General features: G+C 40.3%; 1 protein-coding gene across 2 annotated transcripts in view; it reads right to left on the bottom strand.

Annotated features, from left to right (window-relative positions):
- Slc38a4 (solute carrier family 38 member 4) overlaps window positions 1-27,351 on the bottom strand; it is a 74,710-nt gene that overhangs the window by 20,887 nt on the left and 26,472 nt on the right. The window contains exons 2-6 of one of the 2 annotated variants that reach the window (XM_048365794.1): window positions 16,588-16,806; window positions 9,330-9,420; window positions 8,436-8,551; window positions 3,362-3,435; window positions 2,666-2,758 (exon numbers count right to left, since the gene is read on the bottom strand). In XM_048365794.1, coding sequence (XP_048221751.1) covers window positions 2,666-2,758; window positions 3,362-3,435; window positions 8,436-8,551; window positions 9,330-9,420; window positions 16,588-16,694 — 481 coding nt within the window. In that variant the 5' untranslated portion in view covers window positions 16,695-16,806. The remainder of the gene's footprint in view (window positions 1-2,665; window positions 2,759-3,361; window positions 3,436-8,435; window positions 8,552-9,329; window positions 9,421-16,587; window positions 16,807-27,351) is intronic. The other variant, XM_048365803.1, reaches the window with a different exon arrangement.

Genomic DNA, 27,351 nt, shown 5'->3' with positions numbered 1-27,351 from the left:
TGACCTTCCATGTGTTATCTTCCTTCATCCTCACAATGACCTGGTAAGGTTAGAAGATTACTCTCACTTTCACCCAAGGAAAAATTTAACTCACAATAATAAAATGATTTCCTCAAGGTCATCAACAGTGATAGAAACAGACTCATGTTCAGGAGCAAAAAACTCCAAAATCTTATTCTTTACTTAGAGGTTTCAATGTACCTTTTTAAAAAAAGAAACAAAAAGCATGTATGAACACAAATAGATACAAACCAAGATAGCTCAGAGGAAGCCAACTCACAGTCAAGAGAAATGATGGACCAGAGGGAGAGACAGAAATAAAAAAATGAAGAGGGAGATGAAGAAGAGAGACACAAAGAGTTAGAACAAAAGGGAAAATAGTATATGTGAAGAAGACATAAGATTTTTTTAAAAATAGTTAAATAATACTAATACTATTGGAAGGTTATATACAATTGCCATAGTTTGACACCTAATGTATATGAGATAGATTATTTTACATAGATTTGGAAGATGTAGATAGTTGATAGATAGATATGAAAGATTGCTTAAAAAGATAGAAGATACATAGATGGATATATATGGAAGATAGAAGATGGATGGACAGATGTAGAAGACAGAAGATAGATAAATGGGCATAGAATATAGAAGATGGATAAACTATTGTGGAAGATAGAAGATAGATAAATGGATGGATGGATGGATAGATGGATGGTTGGAGAAATATGGAAGATAAAAGACAGATAAATGGTTGGATCAATGGGTAGATATGGAAGATAGAAGACAGACAATTATGGAGTTGGTAGGAAGTATATAGAAAGCTAGGTAGAGGAATATGAAGATCTTGCTTTCAGGCCATGGAATTTACCTTGAAAATAGCATGCTGAATTTTTTTTTCAGTAGAAGAAGTGGGAATAGACCAGAGTCTGAGAAAATTTCTAAGGCGGACGAGTCAGAGAATGAGAGCAGAGGACTCTCAAGGGAGCAAGATTGGTCAGAAACCACAGAAAGAGTCAGAGCTGGAGTGGTGATCACCTGGTCTGTGCCGATGGAAGGTGAACAGAGATTCAAGACGAGTGAGAGGCAAGATGGAAGGAGTCTGGGATTTCACTGGAGGTGCGGGGTTATGGAGAGAGGGAGACATTTAGGCCAACAGCAGATTCTTTACTGTAAAATGTGCTGGCTGCTGCTGGAGGTCATAGGTCATAGGCTTTGAACAGCAACTGGAGGTCGGGATAGGAGGGGCAGAAATAAGTACCACTATGTGTCGATAAAGATGGCACCGAGCAGAAGCAACAGCTAGCAGGAGACTTGAATGAAATGAGGTTCTGGATACTTTCTGAGCACCAAAAGATAGAACAGAATCAGTGTGAGATTGGAACCCTTGCTAAAGAGTTATATTACTTGGTTCTCCTCTGGAAATTATAAACTTGCCAGGCACCAGCGGCTCACATCTATAATCCTAGCTACTAAGAAAGCGAAGATCCAAAGGATGGAGGTTCAAAGCTAGCTCAGGCAGAAAAGTCCATAAGACTCCATATCCAATTAATCAGCAAAAAGAAAGCAGAGCTGGAGGTGTAGTTCAAGTGCTAGAACTCCAGCAGTGCAAATGTGAAGCCCTGGGTTCAAAACTCTTGGTATTGAGGGGGAGAAATTATATTTCTAGGCTCTACTCTGGAAATTATAATTCAGTAGGAATTATAAGAATCTGTGAAACCAAGGGACCTAAGGTTACAGTAACCCTCATGTTTCTGTGCTAAATTTCTAGAAACTCTTTCTGGTCCTCACTTGGTGCAAGCTATGACACATTTGGCTCTGCCCCCTCTTCCCCCAGCACCCTTTAATCCTATAGTGTAAACCTAGTCATACATATGAGACATCAGTCGTTTTGACACTGGTAGGATTGAGCACTAGTGTTTTAATTTCTAAAAGCAATCATCAATTCCAGAATAGCATTAGAAATCAAGAAAGAGAGGCTGGGAAGGTGGCCTAGTGGCAAGAGTGCTTGTCTCGTATACATGAAGCCCTGGGTTCAATTCTCCAGCACCACATATTCAGAAAATGGCCAGAAGTGGCGCTGTGGCTCAAGTGGCAGAAAGCTAGCCAGGGTCAGTGCTCAGACCCTGAGTCCAAGCCCAAGATTGGCAAAAAGAAAAAAAAGAAAGAAAGAAAGAAAGAAATCAAGAAAGAGCCAGGTGCTGATGGATCACACTATAATCCTAGCTACTCAGCAAGCTGATATCTGAGGATTGAGGTTCAAAGCCAGCCAGGGCAGAAAAGCCCAAAAGAATCTTATCCCCAATTAATGACCAAACAACAAGAAAAAGCCATAAGTAGAGGTGTGGCTCAAGTGGTAAAGCATTAGCCTTGAGCAAAAAGTGCTCAGGGCCAGCTAACAGGCCCTGAATTCAAGCCCTAGGACCAACACACATAGAAAAAAAAAATCAATTAGTGGGATTTTATATATGATGGCATTCCAGATATTGCTGCTTTTAATTAAAAACCAACAGCAAATCTATTTAAGAAATTTTATTTTCTGAAACTTAAGAGCAATAAAGCAGCCGCTTTTCTGTATCCCAAGTGCTTCTTTGTTGCTATCAGACTTATCTTATTTGTTGAACATTCTAGAAAGCTCATGTGGTCCCCTGAAAACTATGTCCCTTACCTCCAATATTCTGCATTGTAATGGATGTAAAGGCTCCAATTTTTCCAGGCCATCCAAATGCCTTTTCGCCTAATTTTTCATAAATTAAAGACCCTACAATTAAAGAGAAAATAATCTTGTTATGGGATTGTTTCAATGCTAAAATATTTCTATAATACAATTCTAGAAATAGAGAAATTAGAAACCCAAAAGACGCCACTTGAAAAACCAATGAGCAATACATTAAATTGTCCTCTGTACAAATGACAATGGCTCCATTTAGAGTTACACATAGAGACTCAGAACAGTTATTTCTAGCATCTACCAAAAATTTCCCCTTCTTTTATTTATTTATATTTTTCTATTTGGCTTGAATTTGAGTCAGTTAACTCCCATGCTTGCCTTTCACTTGTCAAAATAACTAAAAAACCTTGGGGGATTAAAGAAAAACATGTGAAATGGACTAAAAATATGCTTAGGTTATGAAAGAACACAGGCTGCAAGTTGCATAACTAGAGGGGATGGGTGGGGCTGGGAAAATAGGGGAGAATGATAGAAGAGGTGACATTGATCAAGATGCATTGTTCACATAAACCACTGAAACTCCTTTACACAACTACTTAAAGGTAGTGTTAGAAAGTCCTATACATAAACAAACAATAAGACTTCAGAAAGGCTTTCTCATATTTTAAGATATGGGCTTAAGGGGTGGCATACCTCCTTCCTTGGATGTCTTTAGTAAAAGATGAACTGAATATAGTGATAATATTGCCACTGTGAGCAGCATGATTCTGTAAACAAATAGAGAATAAAAAAATAAGGGCTCTATAACAAATAAGACATAGTGATATTCAAAGTTACAATACATGATCTGCCTTCTCAATTACTCACTTTCCAGAAGTATTTGGATGTGGAAGGTGCTGAGAAAGTCTTTTCAGAATGATATACATATTATTATTATTTTTTTTGCTGGTTCTAGGACTTGAACTCAGGACCTTGCTATTTCTTTTAGTCCTTTTATTCAAGTCAGGTGCTTAACTATTTCAGCCACAGCTCCACTTCTAGCTTTTTGGTAGTTAATCATATATTAAGAGTCTCATGGACAAACTTATATACAAGACAAAGGGTACAGAAATAACAACAACAAAAAAAACAGCAGAAGGGAAAAGAAAAAAAGGAAAGGAGAAAAGAAAAGAACTGAAAACAGTATAATAAAAAAAACTTCTTACTTCCATTTCTTGGAGTTCATTTTTATAAGCATCATTTTATATAATCTTACACTCATAACTACCGAGCCTGTGTGATCCTCTCCTAAGAATATCCTCCTTTGTTGTCACTGAGTATTTAGATTGCTGTTTAATTAATCATGTCCAGGTGTGATTATTTGTTGTTTTTTTGTTGGTGGTGTTTTTTTTTTTTTTTTTACTATCCATTGGGTTTACTTGTAGAGTTATAGGCACATTCTAGTTATTACAAATGAGGGAAACCATGCAGCCTATGTTTCTTTGGGTCTGGCTTAATTTGCTTAATATAAGTTTACCTGATTTGGAGAAGGGAAGTGAAGCACAGAAATGGTGAGAAATAGGGTGAGCCAATTCAGCAGTGAAACCTGCTAGATATCATGTTGGAATTGGACCATACAAGTTTGGGGGGAGGGAAGTTGGGAGGGGAAAAGCTGGGAGGATGATGCTGTTCAAAAGGAAATGTACTCATCTGAATCATGTAACTATAACTCCTTTGTACATGACCTTTACAATATATTTTTTAAGTCTCATGGACTTTCCTGAATGGGTTGACTTCAAACTGATCCTCAGATTTCAGCCTCTAGAGTAGCTAGGATGACAGTCATAAGCCACTGGCTCTGAGCTCAACAAACACTCTTTAATGTCACAAAAACAGAGAATTTCTATATTGTATGGTTCCAAACCTACTATCTGAAGTTTCTAGAATATATTTATTTTAACATTATACTGTTGCAGACTCTGTTTCATTACTTAGATGCTAGGTCTACAGCAGAAATAGGAAACACCACATTGAATCACTCAGCACACAAGTGTATGTATGTCATACCTACATCAACACTTTACATTGAGTGTCACTCAAGAAGTTGACTAATTAAAACTTAATTTAAAACCTAGAAAGCAAATCAGACAGTGTGAGCTGTTACTGATCCTGTCCACTAGAGGAGAAATTTGTCAATCATGAGGTCAGACAATTGTGCACATAATAGAGACAGCAGGGAAAGCTAAGTAGAAATGTTCCTTTTTTTATTTTTATTTTTTGTATTCAGAATGAATCACTTAGGCTATCAGGGCCCTCAATATATCCACATATGTGCATGGCTCATTTATATTGATATCAATCCCTATTTCTACAGAATGATATTTAGAGCACAAAACTCAGTGTAGCTAGAGTGCATAGAGGTGGGCATGATGGCACACCCCTGTAAGCCCACCATTTGGAAGGCTGAGGCCGGAGGAGTCCGAGTTTCAGGACAGCCTGGGCTACAGTGTCTAAAAAAGCAGAACAACAATTTTTTAAGAGTTATTAGAGACATCTATATAATAAATGAAGTGACATTACTGACCTTTACCTGAAATTTTAAAAAAATTACACATATATGTGTATATTTACTTCCTTTGCTTATTTTTCATGATGAGAATGCATTCATTCTCCCATATTTTAGCTAATTCTCTGGTACTACAAATGTACATTTAGACTGTAGATTATACATTTTATAACTACTATAGCTATATTATGCTCTTCTCTTCCAGAAAACATGCCTGTCCAAGTTGTCCAATCATCTAGTCGTAATGATGCATGTCTAGTATATTTTTCCCATATGCTTTATGAAATTTCATAACTCTGATTGTGTAACTTTGTTCTGTAGAAATGTAATAAGCATTTCCTATATTCTTTTTTTTTTTTTTTGGCCAGTCATGGGCCTTGGACTCAGGGCCTGAGCACTGTCCCTGGCTTCTTCCCGCTCAAGGCTAGCACTCTGCCACTTGAGCCACAGCGCCACTTCTGGCCGTTTTCTGTATATGTGGTGCTGGGGAATCGAACCTAGGGCCTCGTGTATCCGAGGCAGGCACTCTTGCCACTAGGCTATATCCCCAGCCCGCATTTCCTATATTCTAAACATATACTTGTTTAGGGATAAAATCCTCAGATTGAAAGCAATAAACACAGTATCATTTGCTATGAATTAAGGGAGATGGCTGAGCCCCATCCTTAGCTAGTTACATATACAAAGCTCATCCTAGAGTGTTTGGTGATTTAATTGTTCTGGCTAAATTAATCTGCTAAACATTTATAGGCCTGAAACGAGACCCTTGTTTTAAAAGTGGAATATTCTCTTGCCATGAAAATGATCTATGCTCTAGGGTTGGGACAAGTGGTTCTCATTTCTATTCATCAGTGATCTATAATAACTTCATAATTAATTGTAATGGTATGTGTAATTAATTAGGGGGAAGACAGACTTTGTGTCTCAGAACTGGTGCACATTATGAAGGCATGCAAATATATAAATACATTTCTAGTGCAAAACTCAGATAATTAAAAAAACTAGTTTATTTAAACATGGCTTATAACAATTAAGTTGATATAAAAACATATCTAAAGAATACTGCCAGGCACCTGTGGCTCACGCCTGTAATCATAGCTACACCGGAGGATGCGATCTAAAGATTGCAGTTCAAAGCCAGCTTAATCAGGCAGTTCATGAGATATTATCTCCAATTAACCGCCAAAAAGTCAAAACTGGAATTGTGGCTCAAGTGGTAAAGTGCTAGCCTTGAGTGCAAAAAACAAAAACAACCCTTCCCCCCCCCCCCCCCCCCCCGCAAGGGACAGAGCCCAGATCCTGAGTTCAAACTCTAGGGCGCACGCTCGAGCACACACACACACACACAAACACACACACACACACACACACACAAAGAATATTATGCCGCGAAGACTTCAATCAAGGCACTAAAACTAGATAAATATTTATAGTTCTGATCCTATCCTTAAGATGCTAATCACGTGTGGCATTCAGAACACAAATAGGATCTCTGTGTAATATGAACGTCGCATTCTTAGACAGTTGTCTAACTTGCTTGCATGGCATTAGACATCATTCTGAGAAGGATTCCACTGTGGCCAGCTGTGCTCACATGCCGGGTGAAACGTGCACATAAGCCTGCGCTGTCACCGGGGCCCAGGCCCAGGCGGTAACCACCATGGGTGCCCTGAGGGCCACTCTTCTGCAGCGTTTGACTGACCAGCTCTGGTGCAGACACACAGGATTAGCAATGAAGTTCCCATAGGAAATCTTCCCCGGCACTGGCCTCATGGCATGAGATGAGGGTCAAGTCTCTTGGATGTGTGGTTTGTCAAGGAAGAGAGATAATACCCATGAGGCAGATGAACACACTTGGGACGCTGAAACTTCAGTGACGGGGTGGACAAGAGATTGGCACCAGTCGTAGAGGTCACTGGAAGAGAGCTAACTAGATAAAGAAGAAAGAAAATGTTCCCAGACCACATGCAAAGACCCAGTGGTGCGTGGAAACCTTTATGGGATGAGAGGTGCCAGTGTAGCCCAGGTCTTGGGCTCAAGAACACAGGGAACAAGATCAGAGCACACTGGACTCACAAGGCCTGGCTTGACGTATTCTTCTTTTTCATGTTTTTTTTAAACTTTTAAATAGGTATACAAAGGGGTTTTAGTTGAACAAGTCATGTGAGTATAATACATCTTAATCAATGTCACAACTTCCATCATTCTCCTCCAACTCTCCCAACCTCACCCCTCCCCTAGTTTTCCTACTTCCACTTTCACATACGTACATGGAATATTCTGACGGCATTTGCTTCCCCTTCTCCCTCCATTTGTGTGCCCCTCTATTCTTGCCCTTCTATGAGGTGTGTTATTATTATTATTTTTTTTTTGGCCAGTCCTGGGCCTTGGACTCAGGGCCTGAGCACTGTCCCTGGCTTCTTTTTGCTCAAGGCTAGCACTCCGCCACTTGAGCCACAGCGCCACTTCTGGCCATTTTCTGTATATGTGGTGCTGGGGAATCGAACCTAGGGCCTCGTGTATCCGAGGCAGGCACTCTTGCCACTAGGCTATATCCCCAGCCCGAGGTGTGTTATTTTTAAAATTAGACTCCAGAAAAGATCTTCCTGACTACTAAGCACTAACTTGACGACGATGATTTTAAATGTGCTGGTCCTGGGGCTTGAAATCAGGGCCTGGGCACTGTCCCTGAGATTTTTTTTCTTCAAGACTAGTGCTCCACCACTTGAGCTACAGCTCCATTTCTGCTTTTTTGGTAGGTAGTTCATTAGATATAACAGTCTCACAGAGTTTCCTGCTTAGACTAGCATTGAACTGCAATCTTCAAATCTCAGCATCCGGAGTAGGCAGAATTACAGGCATGAGCTACCAGTGCCCAGCAAATACTAACTTATTTCAAGCATTTCTTTAGCAATGAGATGTTTTGTAAAATAGTTGCTTTCTGCAGAAGAGAGGAGCTCCTCCAGCTAGCACATGGGATGGTTGAACACATATACTTTCTTTGGCTAGAGATGGATGGATAGATGAGCAAGTGCCCATGATTACACTGTTCTAGTGATTCCTCAGGTTGTAAGTTTTATCTAAAAGCAAGAAGTATTTGCCAATATTTCCCCTAATTCTTTCTTGGTTAATCCATAAAAATCAGACTTCAGATTGATCACTGGAATAGTACCAGTTTCTGAGAAGGACTTTGTCAACAAATATAGACATGCATTCACTTACATAAAAAGGATTATGCCTGTGTTGGCCATGGCGTAGGACAAGCCCAAAATACCACTGCCCATTATGGCGTTACTCAGGTTGAATGAAGACATCCCAAAGGAAGTAGTTCCAGGATGCTAGAAGAAAAGGGAGCACTTCATCAGCAAAGATTTGTTATGTGATCAATCTGTTTGGGTATTCTTTTTATTATTCTCCTTATCGTTGTGTGTGTCCATCTAGTACTGGGGCTTAAACTCAGGATCTAAGCACTGTCCTTTAGTTTTTTCACTCACTCAAAGGCTGATGCTCTACCACTTGAGCCACAGCTCCACTTCCGGCTTTTTGGCTAACAATTAGAGATAAGAGTCTCATGATTTGTCTGCCTGGGCTAGCTCTGAATTTGAGCTCCTCAGAGCTCAGCTTCCTGAGTAGCTAGGACTGCAGCCAACAGCCAACAGCAGCCCAGCTGTTTCTGGATTATTTCTGTCCTCACATTCTCTTTCCTGGAGGAGATTAAAATCTAAAACTAAAGACTAAGATAATATAAAGCCATGACTCAACTTCAAGAAGAGTTATGTCATTTTCATTGGGATGTAGTGCTTGCTTTCAGCAAGTAAAATTAAAATGCACAGAGAGAGAGAAAGGGGGGGGTAATAAAAGGGGAAAAGTATGATAGCAGATTATATTTAGGTTTGAATGACTTGTCAAAAATAAATAAATAAATTTCATAAATGATTTATGCAGCCATATGGCGAACAGGAAAAACAAGCCCTTATTCCAGTAAGGGCCTGAATAAACAGAGAATGTGCTGATCAAGGCCTGGAAAATTTCATTCACATTGTTTTGCCACAGAGTTTGAGGTAGACAAAACACCCTCAGACCTGTTTCTTGCCTCACCTCAGAGATTCCACTTACATGTTCATCATCGTAGTCACCCAGCTTCTTTTTCCCCAAAAATCCATTCGTCAGGAACTTCTGGCTTTCTGTATCTTCATTAGCAAATTGACTAAACACACACATATACATACAAGGAAAATAGGAAAGCAAAAACGTCAGAATAAATACCCTCAATTAGAGTGACATTTCAGGTGATCTAAGGTTCTGAAATAGGGGAACAAAACTAGGGGGAGGGAGGGAAGCCACTTAAAATTTTCTTCTTCACACCAATGTTCCTTTCCAGTCATCAAACTAAACCTCATTTGTGAGTAGACTAGAAAGGAAGAAAGATGAGTTACAAAGGAAACATTTTTAATTTAAAAATGGTATATGCTATATTTTTTCTTTATATATTATTCTATTCAAGGAAAAGACTAATGGGAGCTAATCCTGTTCTTACTTAGAACACTTCCAGCAAACAGATATAGAATGATGACTGTAAGTTTTCTAAGCTATTACCATATCAACCAGGTGATTATTAATTTCCTATTATTATTTGTGTGTATGTGTATGTGTGCATGCGTGTGTATGTATATGAGAGAGTGAGTATGTGTGTGACAGCACAAGGACTTGAAATCAGAGCCTTGAGCATGACTTCCCTTCCCAGCTCTTTAGTGGTTAATTGGAGATAAGTGTTCATGGACTTTTCCTGCCCCAGGATGGCTTTAAACAACGATCATCACACCTCAGCCCCTTAAGTAGAGCCAGGATTATAGCTGTGAGCTACCAGCACCCCATTTATTATTATATTCTTTTCATTTGCTTATTTATTCTTGTGGTACTGAAGATTAAACTCAGACCCTAAATGAATGTTAGGCAAACACTATTTTAAGTCACACTCTCAGGTCTGATTTCATTTATTTCTTTTTTCAAGGTGGTCCTGTGGCTTGAACTTAGGGCCTGAGTGCTGTCCCTTAACTTTTGAGCCACAGCACCACTTCTGGCTTGTTGGTGATTCATTGGAGATAAGAGTCTCCTGCACTTTGCTGCCCAGGCTGGGTTTGAGCCATGATCCTCAGATCTCAGCCTCCTGAGTACTTAAGGATTATAGGTGTGATCCATTGGTACCTGGCTTTGATTTTGTTAACAAATATTTATTAAATGCCTAGATAAATAAAATAAAATAAATGCTTAGGTATTGTGATCTTCAACTCATTTGATGTCCCAAATATTCCGGAGAAGCACTTGGGCAGTACTATTCACCAGATGAATCAACTAGGGTTCCAAAAACTGAAGGAACCCATGTTCACCTGCCAGACTCCACATCTAGGACCTTTTCCAATAGCAGGTATTTCCTATTTTAAGGCCTGTGTATGCATATATTGCTCATTGGAAAATGGTAGCTCTGTGTTATGGTTAGTTATATTAGTGTGTGTGTTTGTATGTGTATGTAGGTGTATGTTTGTTGATTGCCCTGAAAATGTACCTGGATTATTATTGGATCACAGAAAAAATGAAGAAAATCGTTAACGAAATCTAGCGAATTGGTGGGAGAGTTGAAAGAGCAATAGGACTGGGGAACAGTGCTGTGTGCAGCACATTGTGTTTTCCTGTCTGAGCACACTTGGAAACTGCACACATTGATTATCATGGCTGGTCAGCTGCTACAGTTCCCCTGCCTAAGCTTTGAAGCAGTGGACTCAAGGCCAGCCAGAGTTCCAAGAGGCTTGCCTAATGAAGCCAGCTGCAACCATGGCATATTTACCCACCAAATTACCACACCAGCTTTCCTCATTGCTGTTACTTAAAATGCTCCACTCCGCTGGCTTTTGAAAAGTGGTTTCTGGAAAGATAGATGTGAGCTGTTGGGTTTGTTTGTTGTTTTTGCTGGTCCTGAGCCTGTTTGAACTCAAAGCTTGGTCAATGTCCCTGAGCTTTTATGTTCAAGGTCAGCACTCTACCACTTGAGGCATAACTCCATTTCTGATTTTTTTTGGACTTTCTTGCCAGAGCTGGCTTTGAACCACGATCCTCAGATCTCAGCCTCCTGAGTAGCTAGGATTACAGATATGAGGCCCCTGACACCAAATAGATAAATGAAACTTTTAAGGCACTTCTGTCATTAAAGGATAAAATAAAAATAATTGAAGATAGTGGTTTACGTCTGTAATCTTAGACGTTCAGGAGGCTGAGCTCTGAGGATCGTGGTTCAAAGTCAACCTGGGCAGATAAATCTGAGACGCTTTTTTCCAATTAACCAGCGCAAAAGGTAAAAAATGCTGTGGCTCGAGTGGCAGAGTGTCAGCCTTGATCAAAAAAGCCAAGGAAGAGCCAAAGGCCCGAAGTTCACAACCTAGTCCCAGCAACACAAATGCACACACACACGCATGGGCACACACACACACACACACACACACACATCACAGAATAACTGAAGATTTTCTTTTAGAAATACTGTAGAAAGTGATTGTGGTAAGAGATCTGTGCAAATTATTTTTCATAATAGGGGAGCTAATCCTGAAAATTAATCTGATGAGAAAGTGAGATGGCAGGGCTACTCTTTAAGAATGGTGAGCAGACCTATAATCCTAGCTACTCAGGAGGCTAAGATCTGAGGATCACAGCTCAAAGCCAGTGCAAGCAAGAACATCTGCAAGACCCTTATCTCCATTAAACTACTAAAAGCTGGAAGTAGCCAGGCACTGGTGGCTCACCCCTTATAATCCTAGCTACTCAGGAGGCTGAGATCTGAGGATCACAGTTCACAGACTGGAAAGTCTGTGGGACTCTTACCTCCAATTAACCACTCAAAAACCGGAAGTGGAAGTGTGGCTCAAAGCAGTGAAGCACTAGCCCTGAGCAAAATAGCTCAGGGACAGTGCCTAGACCTTGAATGAGTTCAAGCCCCACCACTGACAAAAAAAAAAAAAAAAAGCTAGAAGTAGAACTATGGCTTAAGTGGTAGAGTGCTTGAGCAAAATGGTCAGGGATGGAGCCCCCGAGTTCAAACCCCAGAACCAGCAGAAAAAAAAAAGAAAAGAAAAGAATAGTGAGCAATACCAGGTATAGATAGGAGAGCATAGAACTCAGGAGTAGCTAGCTCCAAGCATGCAAGGTAGCAATCTTTCCTGACATTCCCCTTTATTCCTCATAGAAAACTATGATGGCCTCCATTGTTGCCTTCTTTCATCTCCACACCTTCTCAGCCACCTTTTTCTTTGTGATTTACTGCAGTGGTCTGTGGTTAACATTCTTGCTGTGCAAGACTGGCCCATACTACTCTTAGCAAGACCCTGAAGAGAGAATAAAATGAAACTAACAATGACAATTACGATATCACTTAGTAGGAAAACTTAAACAGAGGATTGTCTGACAGTGTTCTTTCTTACTTCAATCAAGAATTTAAAATCTCTGTCCATGTATCATTAAAAACTTAGAATTTGAAAGCAAATTGTAATCATAAACTGACATATTAAATTGAAACCCCTTTAACTGTGTATGTGTGTGTGTGTGTGTGTGTGTGTGTGTGTGTGTGTGTGAGAGAGAGAGAGAGAGAGAGAGAGAGAGAGACCCAATTATCTTTTTTGCATGTTCTTATTTTGGCACAAGATGAGTTGTAGCCCTAAAGTATGCCAAGATTGTACAAAATGTAAAAGAAATATCCCCAGTGTGTTATATGTTTTGATACCAAAACTGAGTATGTATTGAAAACATCAGTGAAATGATCCTAAATCAATGCAGTATGTGGAATTTCCCCAAAAGTTACATGTGAAAGTTTCATCCAAATCAAACATGAATAAAACTCATCTTTGAAAAGTGATTCTGCTGGGTGCTGGTGGCTCAGGCCTGTAATCCTAGCTACTCAAGAGGCTGAGACCTGAGGATAGCAGTTCCAAGTTGGATCCAGCAGAAAAGACTGTGAGACTATTAATTCTAATTAACCAGTAAAAGGCTGGAAGTGGAGGTGTGGCTCCGGTGGTACAGTGCCAACTTCGAGAAACAAAGCTAAGGAATTGTTCTTAGGCCCTGAGTTCAAACACTAGTACCAGCACACACACACACACACACACACACACACACACACACACACACACACACACACAAAGTGATTCTAAAATTTCAATATGATGGCTTATGATTGAGCTAGAAGTTGCAAAGTAAGTTATTGTGAGTGGTTCAGTAAATGTTTTATGAAGTTTAACCAAAATACTGTTGCTCTTTCTGTTAGAACTTTTTGGGGAGGCCAAATGGTATCAATCACTCTCAGACTATTCTTGCAAAGCTGCCCTATTGAGCTCAGCCAACCTCTGCATAGCTCATAACAGTGTAGATTTCTTTCAGACTCAAGAAAGTCCTAGGATTTGGATCACTTACTCAGGGTGATGATGTGGAAGAGAAAGAACAAAAATGTATTAGATATCATCCATATTTCAATGCACTCCTTTAAGGATTAGAGAAAAGTAGTTGAGGCTGGCTACTCTCCATCTTCGACTGAAACTCACAGAAGATAAATTTTCCAAAGTCAAGCTAGTACCCTTTCAACTCCAAGCCCTGTTCCACTCCACTATATCCTCAAGAGTCACCCAGCTGAGAAAGTGCCACTGTTCATACCCTGGCGAGCTACCTAGTCTAATCTCAAGTTCACTGTACCACACACTTTTGTGCATGAACAGCACCTTCACTTGAAGAACTTACTGGGACGTGTGAATAAAATGAGAAATCATTTTGTTGTGTCCCAGTGTTGGGGCTTTAACTCGGGGCCTGGGCACTATCCCTTAGCTTTTTGACTCAAAGCTGGTGATCTACCACTTGAGTTGTAGCTCCACTTCTGGCTCTTTTGGTGGTTAAATGGAGCTAAGAGTCTCACACTTTCCTACCAGAGCTGGCTTCAAACCATGGCCCTTGTATCTCAGTCTCCTGAGTAGCTAGGATTACAGATGTGAGCCATGGATACTCGGCTGGGTTCTTTGTTTTTGAATAATGCTGCCTAATTTAAGCCAAGATTTGGTTAAAAAAAACAAACTGTGTTGAGCATCTTTAATCATGTAACACCTATACTATATTATATAACATTTTGTGGGAAGTTAAATTACTTATTGAATAGCTACTTGCACCTACTTACTATCCACTCAGCAGTGTGGTATGTGGGGGTTTGACAGAGGCCATTAACCTGTGTTGAAGGTATGATTAACACTTGAACAGAAAGAGAGAGAACAAGGAAGGATGGTCACCTCCCTGGGGGAGAGCTGGGGAGCAGAGTGTTCAGAAAAGATTTCATAGGAGACCTGATGTTCCACTGACTCTTGAAGAGTGAGATATTAATAAGGAAGGGCGAATTCAGACAGAGGGAGCAGAATAGTGAAGCAAGAGAGTCCAGAAAGGGATGAGGAAAAGACACCAGGCAGGAGAGGTAGGTCAAGGAGCCTTCATAAAAGGGCTGACATGCCAAGCAATTCATAGCCCAATGTGCATTTTATAGCTAATGCACAGTCCTGCAAAGGGTTTTATCCTATGGTGGGACATGATTCAACTTGTAACATATAAGATTACTATTTCTGGGTGCCAGTGGCTCACACCTGTAACCCTAGATACTCAGGAAGCTGAGATCTGAGGATCATAGTTCAGAGCCAGCCCAGGCAGGACAATCTGTGAGACACTCTTACCTCCAGTTAACTACCAAAAGCTGCAAGTGGAGCTGTGGCTTATGTGCTAAGATGCTAGCCTTGAGCACAAAAGTTCGGGGACAATGCTCATGCCCCAAGTTCAAGCCCCATAATGGGCACCAAGAAAAGAAAAGACTACTCTTGTAAAACATGTGGAGGACTGGATAGAAGAAAGAAAATACAAGATAGGCAGACAGGGGGCTGGGAATGTGGCTTAGCGGTAGAGTGCTTGCCTAGCATGCATGAAGCCCTGGGTTCGATTCCTCAGCACCATATATATAGAAAATGGCCAGAAGTGGCACAGTGGCTCCAGTAGTAGAATGCTAGCCTTGAGCAAAAAGAAGCCAGGGACAGTGCTCAGGCCCTGAGTCCAAGCCCCAGGACTGCAAAAAAAAAAAAAAGCCTTTGACAAGATAGGCAGACAAATGACGACTGTCCTGGTAGACAAGAGGATAAATGTCCAAAGCAAGATGGCCATAGAATGGATAAAGAGAAAACAGTGAATTTGAAACATGACTAAGGTAGAGCCAACTGGATATAGATGAGCACTAGGTATGTGTGGTAGGTGGAGGGTCTTTGGGCAGAGTTGCTAAAAGACAATGGTGAAGCCAGGTATCAGTGATTCACGGCTGTAATCGTAACTACTCAGGAGGCTGAGGTCTGAGGATGGCAGTTTGAAGCCAGCCCAGAACAGGAAGTCCATGAGACTCATATCTAATTAACTACCAAAAATCTGGAGGTGGAGCTGTGGCTCAAGTGGTAGAGTGCTAGTCTTGAGCAAAAGAAGCTCAGGGGCAGTGCCCAGGCTGCCCCAGGACAGCAGCCAGGTCCTGAGTTCAAACCCTAGGATTGGCACAAGGGAAAAAGAAAAGATAGTTATGTTTCACCAAGATGGGAATTATGAGGGAATGACAGGTTTGGAGGTTTGTTTCTGGGTTTGGGGGTTTTGGGGTTTTTTTTGTAATTGTTTTTGTTGTTGTGCCGGTCCTGGAGCTTGAAATTAGGGCCTGGATGCTGTCCCTTAGCTTTTTCACTCAAATCTGGCTATCGTACCACTTAAGCCAATGCTTCATTCTGGTTCTTTGCTGGTTAGCTGGAGATAAGAATTGCAAACTGTTTTGCCTGGGAATTTAAAACTTGGATCCTCAGGTCTCAGCCTCCTGAGTAGGTGGGACCGTAGGTATGAGCTACCAGCACCCAGCGGACAGTTGGATGTATGATCTGAAACTTAGCGGCAAGTATGGTGCATGTTCTGGGTCCTGGATGATGACCCCAGGATAGCTGTGGATGAGCTTAGTCGGAGGACACTTAGCATGAAAAGAACCCTGGAGATGTAGCAACGTTCCCAGTGCAGTGAGAAGGAACAGTCCAGGATGAAGTCAATACAAATACAGACTACATCATTGTAACCTCAATTCTAAATCAGTCACACAAAGGTGGACATTATTACTGTACTTATACTTCCAGATAAGGGAATTGGTGTGTTAAATTACTTATTGAATACCTACTTGTACCTACAAATGTTATCTCAAATTTATTTATAAGCCAATCCACTTCTTTCCAATGAGATCTTTGTTTTCTATGTCCCCAAACCAGGATCTGTCTATCAGACATGGAGATTTTTAGTGCCATACCTGCTCATGGCTGTCTTTTCCGACTTCCCCATCCCTGAGTAGCTATCTCCACTGCTGCTCTCTTCATCAGGTTCGATGTTGACATTTCTCAGTTCCATGGGATCCATTTGACCTGTCAGCGCTTTCTTATCCACACAAGAGCTCCTTCAGTGTCAATAATATACTGTACCTGAGGCTTAAGGCTCTCTCTCTTTGTGATGATGTTCAGAACACTCTGTTCTGCAAACAGAACACAAAATAATACCATCATTTTCCTTAAATTACATTAATTTGTGCTTCCTACTGATGTGTACATGTTCTGTAAAATCATGAAAGGTAAAATCCTGTAGGTTTCACAAAGATGTGTTATGAAAGTTTCCTTTACCCCACCCTACTCCCCAAAAAGAAAGGGAGAAAAGTAAATATGTGAGAGTTGATGAAAAAAAAAAGACTGGTTGTTGTTAAACAAACAAGTAGAAATTTGAAGTGCCTGTGCATAATGAACACAATGGGTATCCTGATAGTTACCCCCAAAAAGAAAAATAATCAGTCAACACACACAAAAAATAGGTATTTGTAAGCAGGCCGTAAGATTTATAAGTTGACAAAGTAAATGGTTGGCCAAGGAAGGTCTGCTAAGTGTCTCTACTAGCAGTACCTAGAAAGAAAACAAATGTTTGCATTTAATTGGGCATGAAAGAATTATAACCACGAAAAAAACATGATAGGGGAATGTAGCTTTGTGGGAGAGTGCTTGCCTAGCATGCATGAAGCCCTGGGTTCAATTCCTTGGCACCACATAAACAGAAAAGGCTGGAAGTGGTGCTGTGGCTCAAGAGGTAGAGCACTAGCCTTGAGCAAAAACAAGCTAGAGACAGTGCTCAGGCCCTGAGTTCTAGCCCCAGGACTGGGAAAGAAAGAAAGAAAGAAAGAAAGAAAGAAAGAAAGAAAGAAAGAAAGAAAGAAAGAAAGAAAGAAAGAAAGAAAGAAAGAAAGAAAGAAAGAAAGAAAGAAAGAAAGAAAGAAAGAAAGAAAGAAAGAAAGAAAGAAAGAAAGAAAGAAAGAAAGAAAGAAAGAAAGAAAGAAAGAAAGAAAGAAAGAAAGAAAGAAAGAGCCACCCATGTTAGAATCAAGGTTAAAAAACGATTTTCCACCCAAGTGCTGATATCTCACACCTGTAATGCCAGCACTCAGGAGGCTGAGAGCTGTGGTTTGCAGTTCAAAGCCATCCCTGGCAGGAAAGTCTGAGAGACTCTAATCTCTAGGTAACCACCAAAAATCTAGAACTGAAGCTGTGGCTCAAGTGGTAGAGCATCAGCCTTGAGCCATAAAGCTCAGGGACAGCACTCAGGCCCTATATTCAAGCCCCAAGGCTGGTATGTCCGTGCCACATACACACACACACACACACACACACACACACACACACACACACACCAAGAGAGCAACATTCATCTGGATTTTGAAACCACAGGAATAGTAACAAAAAGAAATATGATAAATCTTAGACTCATCAATCAATTACCTTAGAATCATTATTAATCATCATCTATGCCAAATTCAATCAATTGATTAGTTTCATATTGTCCAATTTTATTTAAACATCAGAGATGCAGCTTTTAATCACTGCTCTGTCTTTAACTCATTGGGTCTCAGTACAAGCCATGGAGCTTTTCCAAAGGACCTCAGTTTTCCCAGTTATAAAATGAAAAAAGGGCGACCAGTGTTGTATGTGCATATGTGTATGAATGTCATGACTCCATCATATATTGCCAACAGAACTGAAATTTCTCCAGTGAGGCTTGTTCAATAATTTCTGAACTATATGCTGAGAGAGACATGGCTTTAAAATAGACACTAGTCCTTTGATAGAGAAATTTTAAGCCAGGCACTGGTGACTCACATCTATAATCTTAGTTACTCAGGAGGCTGGGATCTGAGGCTACTGGTTCAAAGGCAGCCCAGGCAGAAAAGTCTGCGAAACTCCTATCTCCAATTAACCATCAATAAGCTGGAAGTACCTCTGTGGTTCAATGGAAGAGAAATGGCTGTCAGCAAAAAGCTAAGGGACAGAGCCCAAGCCCTCAGATGAAGCCCCAGTACTGGCAAAGACAGACCAACTAAACAAAAACCAAAACAAAACAGAACATAAAAAGAAATCCTAAGCACTGATACTAATGTAAAAATTGCCCCAGAACCCACAAAACCCTGACAAACCTGAAACTCCCACAGAGGAGTGCCTCTATGGCTGGAGCCCCAGCCCTCACCTGTGGAAGGCAATGTGCACTTGAGATGAGCGCACAGCTCTCAATGAAAGTGTTGTCAAACGCACATGGATACTCACAAGGGCGAATGTCAGTTAGCACAAGAAATGAGAAGAGTCTAAAACAAATGGAGCAATTTAAGGGGGTCTTTTAGATGAGTATAATAAAACATAATCAAAACTCAAAAGAAGAAAACTGTAGACTAGGTATGGTGGTACACAACCTAATTTCAGTACTTGGGAGATAAAGGCAGGACTAGCAGTTCTAGGTTTGCCTCAGCTACATTGTGAGACCCTGCTCAAAAGCTAAAAAGCAAAAGAACAAAAATCAGCAACAAAAAGGAAGGATAAGGAAGGGAGGGAAGGAGGGAGGGAGGGCAAGAAGGAAGGAAGGGAGGAAGAGAGGAAGGGAGGAAGGGAGGGAGGGAGGGAGGGAGGGAAGGAGGGAGGGAAGGAAGGAGGGAAGGAAGGAGAAAAGAGAGGGAGGAAAAGAGGGAGGGAAGGAAGGAAGAAGGAGATATATCTACAGTATAAGTACAATGAAAGGAGGAAATGTTGAATTTGCAAAAGAGCAAAAAAAAAGAAATTCTTTTAAAATATAGTCATTGAAAATGTTCAAGATTCAGTGTATTCTAAAATGCGTTGTTAAATGGAAACTCCTTTGTACAACTACTTAAAGATAATAAAATACTTTACAAAACACAGTCACTGAAATAAAAAAAACTCAATCAACTAAAGGAAGAATTATGGAGCTGTGTAAATCACTCAAGTCCCAGGACATGCATAAAAAATAGACTAAATTAAAGATAAAAAATTTTAAAATAAAGTCAGCCAACCTAAATTTAACTCATTTAAGCTTGTCTGACCTGCCTTACAACTCTAGACTTTAGCTAACAAAGATAAAAAAAATTAACATGTTTTTTCCTAATTATTTTAGTTAATAAAATATAATGGTAAGAATCATAACATTTTTGTCTTGTTCTGCAAAACAATGAAATCTGTCACAGAAAAACAACCACCAACATTAACATTATATTATGATCATATAAATAAATGACTTGTCCCCCAAAACCAAGTAGTGCATTTGACTATATAAGAAATGAAAGATAATTCTAGATGACCAGAATTCTAGAAGCAATTTCCCATGCTCTTTTTGCTTTGTGATTGGCTCCCCTTCCGCCCCGTACATCTTGCTCAGCTACCAGTGTTTCTAGAATATTTGTTCATCTTTCATCTTCAGTTCATTCCGTGTTGTGTTAAAACACCACTGTCAGATGACTTGTTTATACACTGCGCCTGTGTTTGTAAAGAGAATTTCTGAGTTGTTTCATGTTGGTAAATGTCTTTACTTTGCCTTCAAACTTCACTGACTGAGTTCTAGGTTCAGAATCATTTTTCTTCTCACTTGCTCTGTGTGTGTGTGTGTGTGTGTGTGTGTGTGTGTGTGTGTGTGTGCGCGCGTGCCAGTACTGGGACCTGAACTCAGGATATAGGAACTGTTCCTTAGCTTTTTTGCTCAAGCCTGGTGCTCTACCACTTGGGTCATAGCTCCACTCCTAGCTTTCTGGTGCCTTATTGGAGATTAGAGTCTCATGGATTTTCCTGCCTAGGCTGACTTCAAACTGTGATGCTCATATCTCAGCCTCTTGAGTAGCTAGGATTCTAGGCTTGAGCCACCAACAACTGGCTTTCACTTGTTTTCTAGCTTCAATTGATGATTCTGGCTCTCATATCTTTGTAGATAATATTATTTCCTAAAGGGCTGTATGGTTTTCTTCTCACCCTCATCTGACATGTGAGCAGCTTTTGAAAGTCATCTGAGTCAGCCTATGGAAGGCCAATTCAATAAAAAGCCTTGTGCCTTGCTTAAGATCAGAAAAAAAAAAAAAAAGAGGGCTTTACCAGAAGTGGAACTGTGGCTCAAGTGGTAAAGTGATGGCTTTGAGTGGAAAAAGCTCAGGGACAGCTTGGGCTGTTCAAGCCTTATGACTGGCAACAACAACAACAACAACAACAACAACAACAACAACAACAACACACATGTACTTAAGGAAAGCACCCCAGTAGATTTTTATTTTTTATTTTTATTTTTGCCAGTCCTGGGCCTTGGACTCAGGGCCTGAGCACTGTCCCTGGCTTCTTTTTGCTCAAGGCTAGCACTCCACCACTTGAGCCACAGGGCCACCTCTGGCCGTTTTCTATGTATGTGGTGCTGGGGAATCAAATCCAGGGCTTCTTGCATAGGAGGCAAGCACTCTTGCCACTAGGCCATATTCCCAGCCCCACACTACATTTTTTTAATAAATATAGTAGAATGTAATTAACATACTGGCTTTGCTCTATGCATAAATACTGAACTAATCTATGAATCACTATATGGGTAGGAGGGAAACTCCATGACTGGAAAACCTAAATTTGGTAGGCAGAAATTCTCCTTCCTGGGTACATGGAGCCTCATTCACTTGGCCACTCACTGGAGCAATCTGGTTGGCAGCCTCAACACCTCTCAGCCTCATTCATTGCCCTACTTGGGTCTGACCTATTCATAAGTCTTTTCAGTCTTTCTTTCAACATGTATCTGAAATTCATCTATTCAACTTCCATGACCATCATCGTTATTCCAAATGACTCACTTTCCAGCCTCAAAGATTTTGTTCTTGCCTAAAGTTGAGCTTCCTCATATGCTATGAGATGCTACATATTCAGACCTAGCTCTTCAGTCTCATATTGAATCCCAATTTCCATTCACTGAATCAACTGGGCTTCTTTCATTTCACCACTGCATAGAATGTTCCATCTATCCGTTCATCTATCTATCTATCTATCTATCTATCTATCTATCTATCTATCTATCTGGTATCTATCTATCTATCTATCTATCATCTATCCATCTATCTAATTTATCTATGTGTCAGTACTTGGGCTTAAACTCAGGGTTTGGGCTCTATCCCTTAGCTTATCTATCTAAGCTGTGATTACCAGGTGAGCCACAGCTCCACTTCCTGCTTTGCGGTGTGGCTGATAGGAGATAAGAGTCTTACAGACTTTTCTGCCCAGGCTGGTTTGGGAAAACAGTCTTTAGATCTCAGCCTCCTGAGTAGCCAGGATTACCAGCATGAGCCACAAGCACCAGGCATTGGTCCATATTCTTGACGAAGGTGTCTTTCAATTTTAACTAAGACAACTTGAAAAATCTTTAAAGGCTGATAAGTCCGAGAGCCCTTTCCTGATCCTCACATTTAAACTAGATCTCCCAGCATTTGCTCTTATAGTGCGCTCTCATTTCCTTCAGAGTTTTCATACTTCGTGCTTACATTTTTTTTCTTGAGGGATCATTTGACAAATAAATAGGAATGTCACAAGAAAAGGAACAGCACCAAGTTGGTACACGCTACCTCCTCTCAGCCTGGGGTCTAGTCTAACAACACAACAATGGGAAACGATCCCCATTACAGATAAAAACATGCATTTCTGCCCTAGTATTTGAGGTTAATATTTCAAAATGAAATGGAAATGTTCCCCTCTGGTTACCAAGAGAAAGCACAGCTCTGTTGACCAAACAATGCTCAAAATATTTTCAAAAGAAGAGTCAGATCTATTGGGGAGAATTTTCTGGATCAGTCTGCTTCCTCTTTGAAATCAAGTTTCTCTTTGATCCATAGAGGTCTTACAGTCAGACAGGCTATATCACCCATTGCAGTTAGTGGTCAACAGCAGTGCAAATTCAATCATTCACTCATGGAGATCGAAAAATCAAAACTTGAAAGAATGTATCAGGAAGGTAGTATCATGCCAGGCACAGTGAGTCATGCCCATAATACCAGTAACTTGAGAGGTGGAGAGTGGGAAGTTTGAGGTAGGCCCTGGGCAAAACTGTGAAACCCTATCTGAAAACAAAGAAAAAAGAAAAAGAAAGTCTGGAGCATGGCTCAAACGGTAGAGCTCCTGCCTAGCAAGCATGAAGCCCTGAGTTCAAAACCAGTGTCACAAAAAAGAATATTCTATTATATTAGAAAACTTCTTATTTCATCACATTTATTAAGACCTAAGTATCCAAAGTAGCAGATTCCCTACATCTAAATCCTAGTTCTTAAGCACTTCATCATCATGTTCTTTGAATGGCTATTTGACAGGCTCAGGAGAAAAGACTCTCAAAGCAGCTTTCTCAAATTTCATCTGTGTGGCTCAACTTCAAAGAAAGACACTAAAGCTGGTAAGCAAAACTGCCCTTGAGTCAAAAGGCAGAAGTTCTGACCTTCTGAGGGTACTGCAAACATTTATTTTACCTGATAACAGAAAGCGGAAAGAGAGCTGATGTCATCAGAGCAGATTTCCCATCATGCTCTGGTCCTTCATGCCAACCCAGAGTTTACAAGCCCAGGCTCAGCCAGGAGCCAGCAGCCAGCCTCCCAGCACAGTTATTCTTAGGCTCAGCAAGCAGACACTGGTTGCACAACTCCATAAAGCCAAACTGTCTTATATCCGAGGAACCAGTTTAAAGCCACATCTCAAATATACTTCTGAGGTTGGGAGTGTGGCCTAGTGGTAGAGTGCTTGCCTAGCATACATGAAGCCCTGGGTTCAACTCCTCAGTATCACATAAACAGAAAAAGCCGTAAGTGGTGCTGTGGCTCAGGTGGTAGAGTGCTAGTCTTGAGCAAAAGAAGCTCAGGGACAGTGCTCAGGTACTGAGTTCAAGCTCCAGGACTGGCAAAAACTGACTAATAAAATATACCTCCAAGGAGGCAGGCACCGGTGGCTCATCCATGTCACTAAACCATTTAGGAAGCTGAGATCTGAGGATCACAATTTGAAGCCAACCAGGTCATATCTCCAAATTACCACCAAAGATTCAGTAGTGGAATTGTGGCTCAAGTGGTAAGAGTGCCAGTCTTGAGTGAAAAAGTTAAAGGACAGTGACCAGGCCCTGAGTTCAAGTCCCAATATCGGAGAGCGTGTGTGTACACACACACACACACACACACACACACACACACACACACATCTCAGATAAATGACCCTGTCTTTGAAAAAACCAACCTAATATTACCTTTCTATTAAATTGTCTCACATTTCCCCAATGATACCATTCCAGTCTCATTTGGAGAGACTAATATCTCCTGTGTGAGTTTGCACAAAAATTAGCTTTCATGAAGACATTTGGTCTGAAGGCCTTCTTAGGAAAGAAACTGTACTCAACAACAGACCCACGGTTCCTGGGCTATTTTATTGCTAGTGTCAATATTTGAGCATTTCCATTCCTTTCCTCTACTCAAGGATAGCTGAGAAATCGTGTGTAGGAAGAAGTTACAATAAACAACCTCATGCTGGGGTCTTTTCCCTTGGCCAAAAGTAGTCTAGGATTGTTGGTATAAAAATGGAAGCAGTGGCAAGTCATAGCAGAGCATCACAAGGCCCAATAGCTATACCCTTATGAACACATAAGATGATGCTAAGTGAAATGAACTCCATGTTATGGAAACAATTGTTATATCACAGTTGTAACTACTTTCAATGTCCTATGTGTATCTGTAGCTTCTATTATTGATGACGTTCTTGTATCACCTTCCTGTGGTTGTACCTACACTATCTCTGTAATCTTATGTGAGTATATTGGAAACCGTGTATACTGGTATTGGAGGTAGGAAATTGAAAGGGAATACCAAATTTGAGAGTCACAGGGTAAAAAAAAGACAAACAACTACAAAAGCAATACTTGCAAACTGTTTGGTGTAAGTGAACTGAACACCTCCGGGGGGGGGGGCGGGGGAAGGGAAAGGGGGAAGAGGAAGGGGGGTATGAGGGACAAGGTAACAAACAGTACAAGAAATGTATCCAATGCCTAACGTATGAAACTGTAACCTCTCTGTACATCAGTTTGATAATAAAAATTTGAAAAAAAAATGGAAGCAGTCACCTCACATTTGTAATCCTAACACTCAGGAGTACTGAGACCTGAGGATTTAGGTTCAAAGCCAGCTGATAGGAAAAACCATGAGATTCTTATCTCCAATTAACCACCAAAAAAGTTAAAAGTGGAGCTGTGGCTCTAGGGGTAGAGCACTAGCTGTGAGTAAAGAAGCTCAGGGGCAGCACTCAGGACCTGAGTTCAAACCCCATTCAGGAAAGGAAGGAAGAAGGAATTAAGGAGGGAGGGAAGGAGAGAGGGAAGGAAGGAGAAAGAAAGAAAGCAATCATGGTGAAGTATAGAAGACTATTCATAAAATTTAAATAGGCTGTTTCCCCAGAGACTTTCTACCTTTATCCTTAGAAGACATAGATTCTCTAGTCTTTCAGTTTTAATGGGTTGCATTAGGACAGTTTCATACATGTCTATAATGTTGATCACATTCATCTCCTACCTTAGCCTCTCTTGTTCCCTGCCCTTTCTCTGAGTCCCTTTTCTGTCCCCACCTAGTCCCTCTTTTACTTTCCTTCTTGTTTCCTTTCTTTTTACCCCCTTTATCCCTCCCTTCCTTCCTCCTTCTACCCCCCTCCTTTTTGTTTGCCAGTCTTGGGGCTTGAACTCAGGGCCTGAGCACTGTCCCTGGCTTCTTTTTGCTCAAGGCTAGCACTCTACCACTTGAGCCACAGCATCATTTCTGGCCTTTTCTATATGTGGTGCTGAGGAATCGAACCCAGCGCTTCATGTATGTGAGACAATCACTCTACCACTAAGCCACATTCCCAGCCCCTTCTCTCCCTCTTGTTTTTTTTTAATTCATTATCTAAGTAGTTGTACAAAGGAGTTGCTATTCAACAACGTAGTTTATGAACACAACACATGTCGATCAATGTCACCCCTTCTACATTCTCACCTGTCCCTCCCAATCCACCCCTTCCTCACTTTTCTTAATTTTGAAGGATATACATTGAGTGTTTTTTTTTTAATTGCATTCTCCCTCTCCATTGCTTCTCTTCATTGGTCTATCACTCTTATTCATCCTTGTTCCCTCCCTCCCTCCCTTCTTCTTTTCCTACTTCCCTCTCTCCCTCTTTCTCTTCTCTCCTCTCTTCCCCTGCCTGCCCCCCCCATTTCCTCCTTACCTTTTGTAGCCTAAGGCCTAATATTTGCTAAGCAAGTGCTCTACCACTTGAGCTACACTCCAGCCTTTTGTTGTTGTAGTTTTCAATCAAGATTTCAAATAGGAAAGAGAACATTTGATACCTGCACACTCATGTTTATTGTAGCCACTATTCACAACAGTCATGTTAGGTAATCAGCAGTACCCAACAATAGATTAGTGGATAAAGAAAATGTGGCATAATAAACAATGAACGATTACCCAAATATGAAGAAATATGACACTTGCAAGAAAATGAATGGAACCAGAGATCATCATGTTAAGCAAAATAAGCTAGGCTTACAAAAACAAATTTCCTGTTTTGCCTAACCCTCTTAAATACAATTTCCCAAATAAGCTTCAGTTCATATTTACCCACACAATAGTTAGCTTGCAGAATAATCAGGGGTTGGTGCCATGTATGATATAATCATAGTGAATGCTTTGTTTTCTACATTTAATAAATGATGTTGAATCACCTCCAAAATGTACATTTTATATAATGGATACGAGGCTACGCCAAGATACTTTTTCCTTCTTCTTGGAAAATAACTGTTTTCTTTAACTCATATTTAACAATAGCCACTTCAATAACTTTTAGAGCATATTTTCTAACATAGTAAAAGAAAACACTATAGTTTAATCATTACTAACTACATGTAAGTACAAATACTACCAAGATAATCCCAAGATATAATTTACATATGAACTAAGGGATCTTGAACTATAAAACAAATGGCCATCATTTTTAGAAAAGAGAAACTCTTGTTTGTCAAGATACAACTTCTTTGTAGCCCACTGTCAATGATTATGAAATATTTCCTCAGTTCAAATATTTTTTCCACCGCGTTATAAAATGCTCCTACTTGGGCTTTAATATGGACTTTAGTTTTTAAGAAAAGAAAAAATACTGTGTATTCTGTAAGAAGCTCAGGGTACAAGTCTACTTAAATCCACCAGCAATTCTTCCTGTCCGATCAATACATTTGAAGAGAATGACTATACTCTTAATTAATGAGTCTAGTCTTTCAAAATCTAAGCCTATGTGTACAGTTTACCCATTTCCCCAGGTTGTTCCACCAATTGACTCAATACATCTCTAAAGTGGTCACATTAAGAAGACAAGGTAAGCCATCATTCTTTTTCTTTTTCCTCACTTAACACAGAACACAGGCCCTTAGCCACATATATTTGTCTTAAGTAATGTTCCTTCTAAATTACATTTTTATGTTTTGTTTTCAAAACATAATACTTAATGGAATAACACTGAGACTGTACTTCTACAACTTTATATATTTTAAAAAAAATTGTGTGTGCTGATCTTGGGCTTGAACTCTGGGCCTGGGCTTTGTTACTGAGCTTCTTTTGTTCAAGGCTAGCAATCTACCACTTGAGCCAGAGCTCCATTTCTGGCTTTTGTTGAGATAGTTTATTTGAGATGAAAGTCTGATGGACTTT

Source organism: Perognathus longimembris, chromosome 1 (assembly GCF_023159225.1).
Source record: "Perognathus longimembris pacificus isolate PPM17 chromosome 1, ASM2315922v1, whole genome shotgun sequence".
Classification (NCBI taxonomy): domain Eukaryota; kingdom Metazoa; phylum Chordata; class Mammalia; order Rodentia; family Heteromyidae; genus Perognathus; species Perognathus longimembris.
Note: the sequence above shows the minus strand (reverse complement) of the source record. Positions and strands in the feature narration are given on the sequence as shown.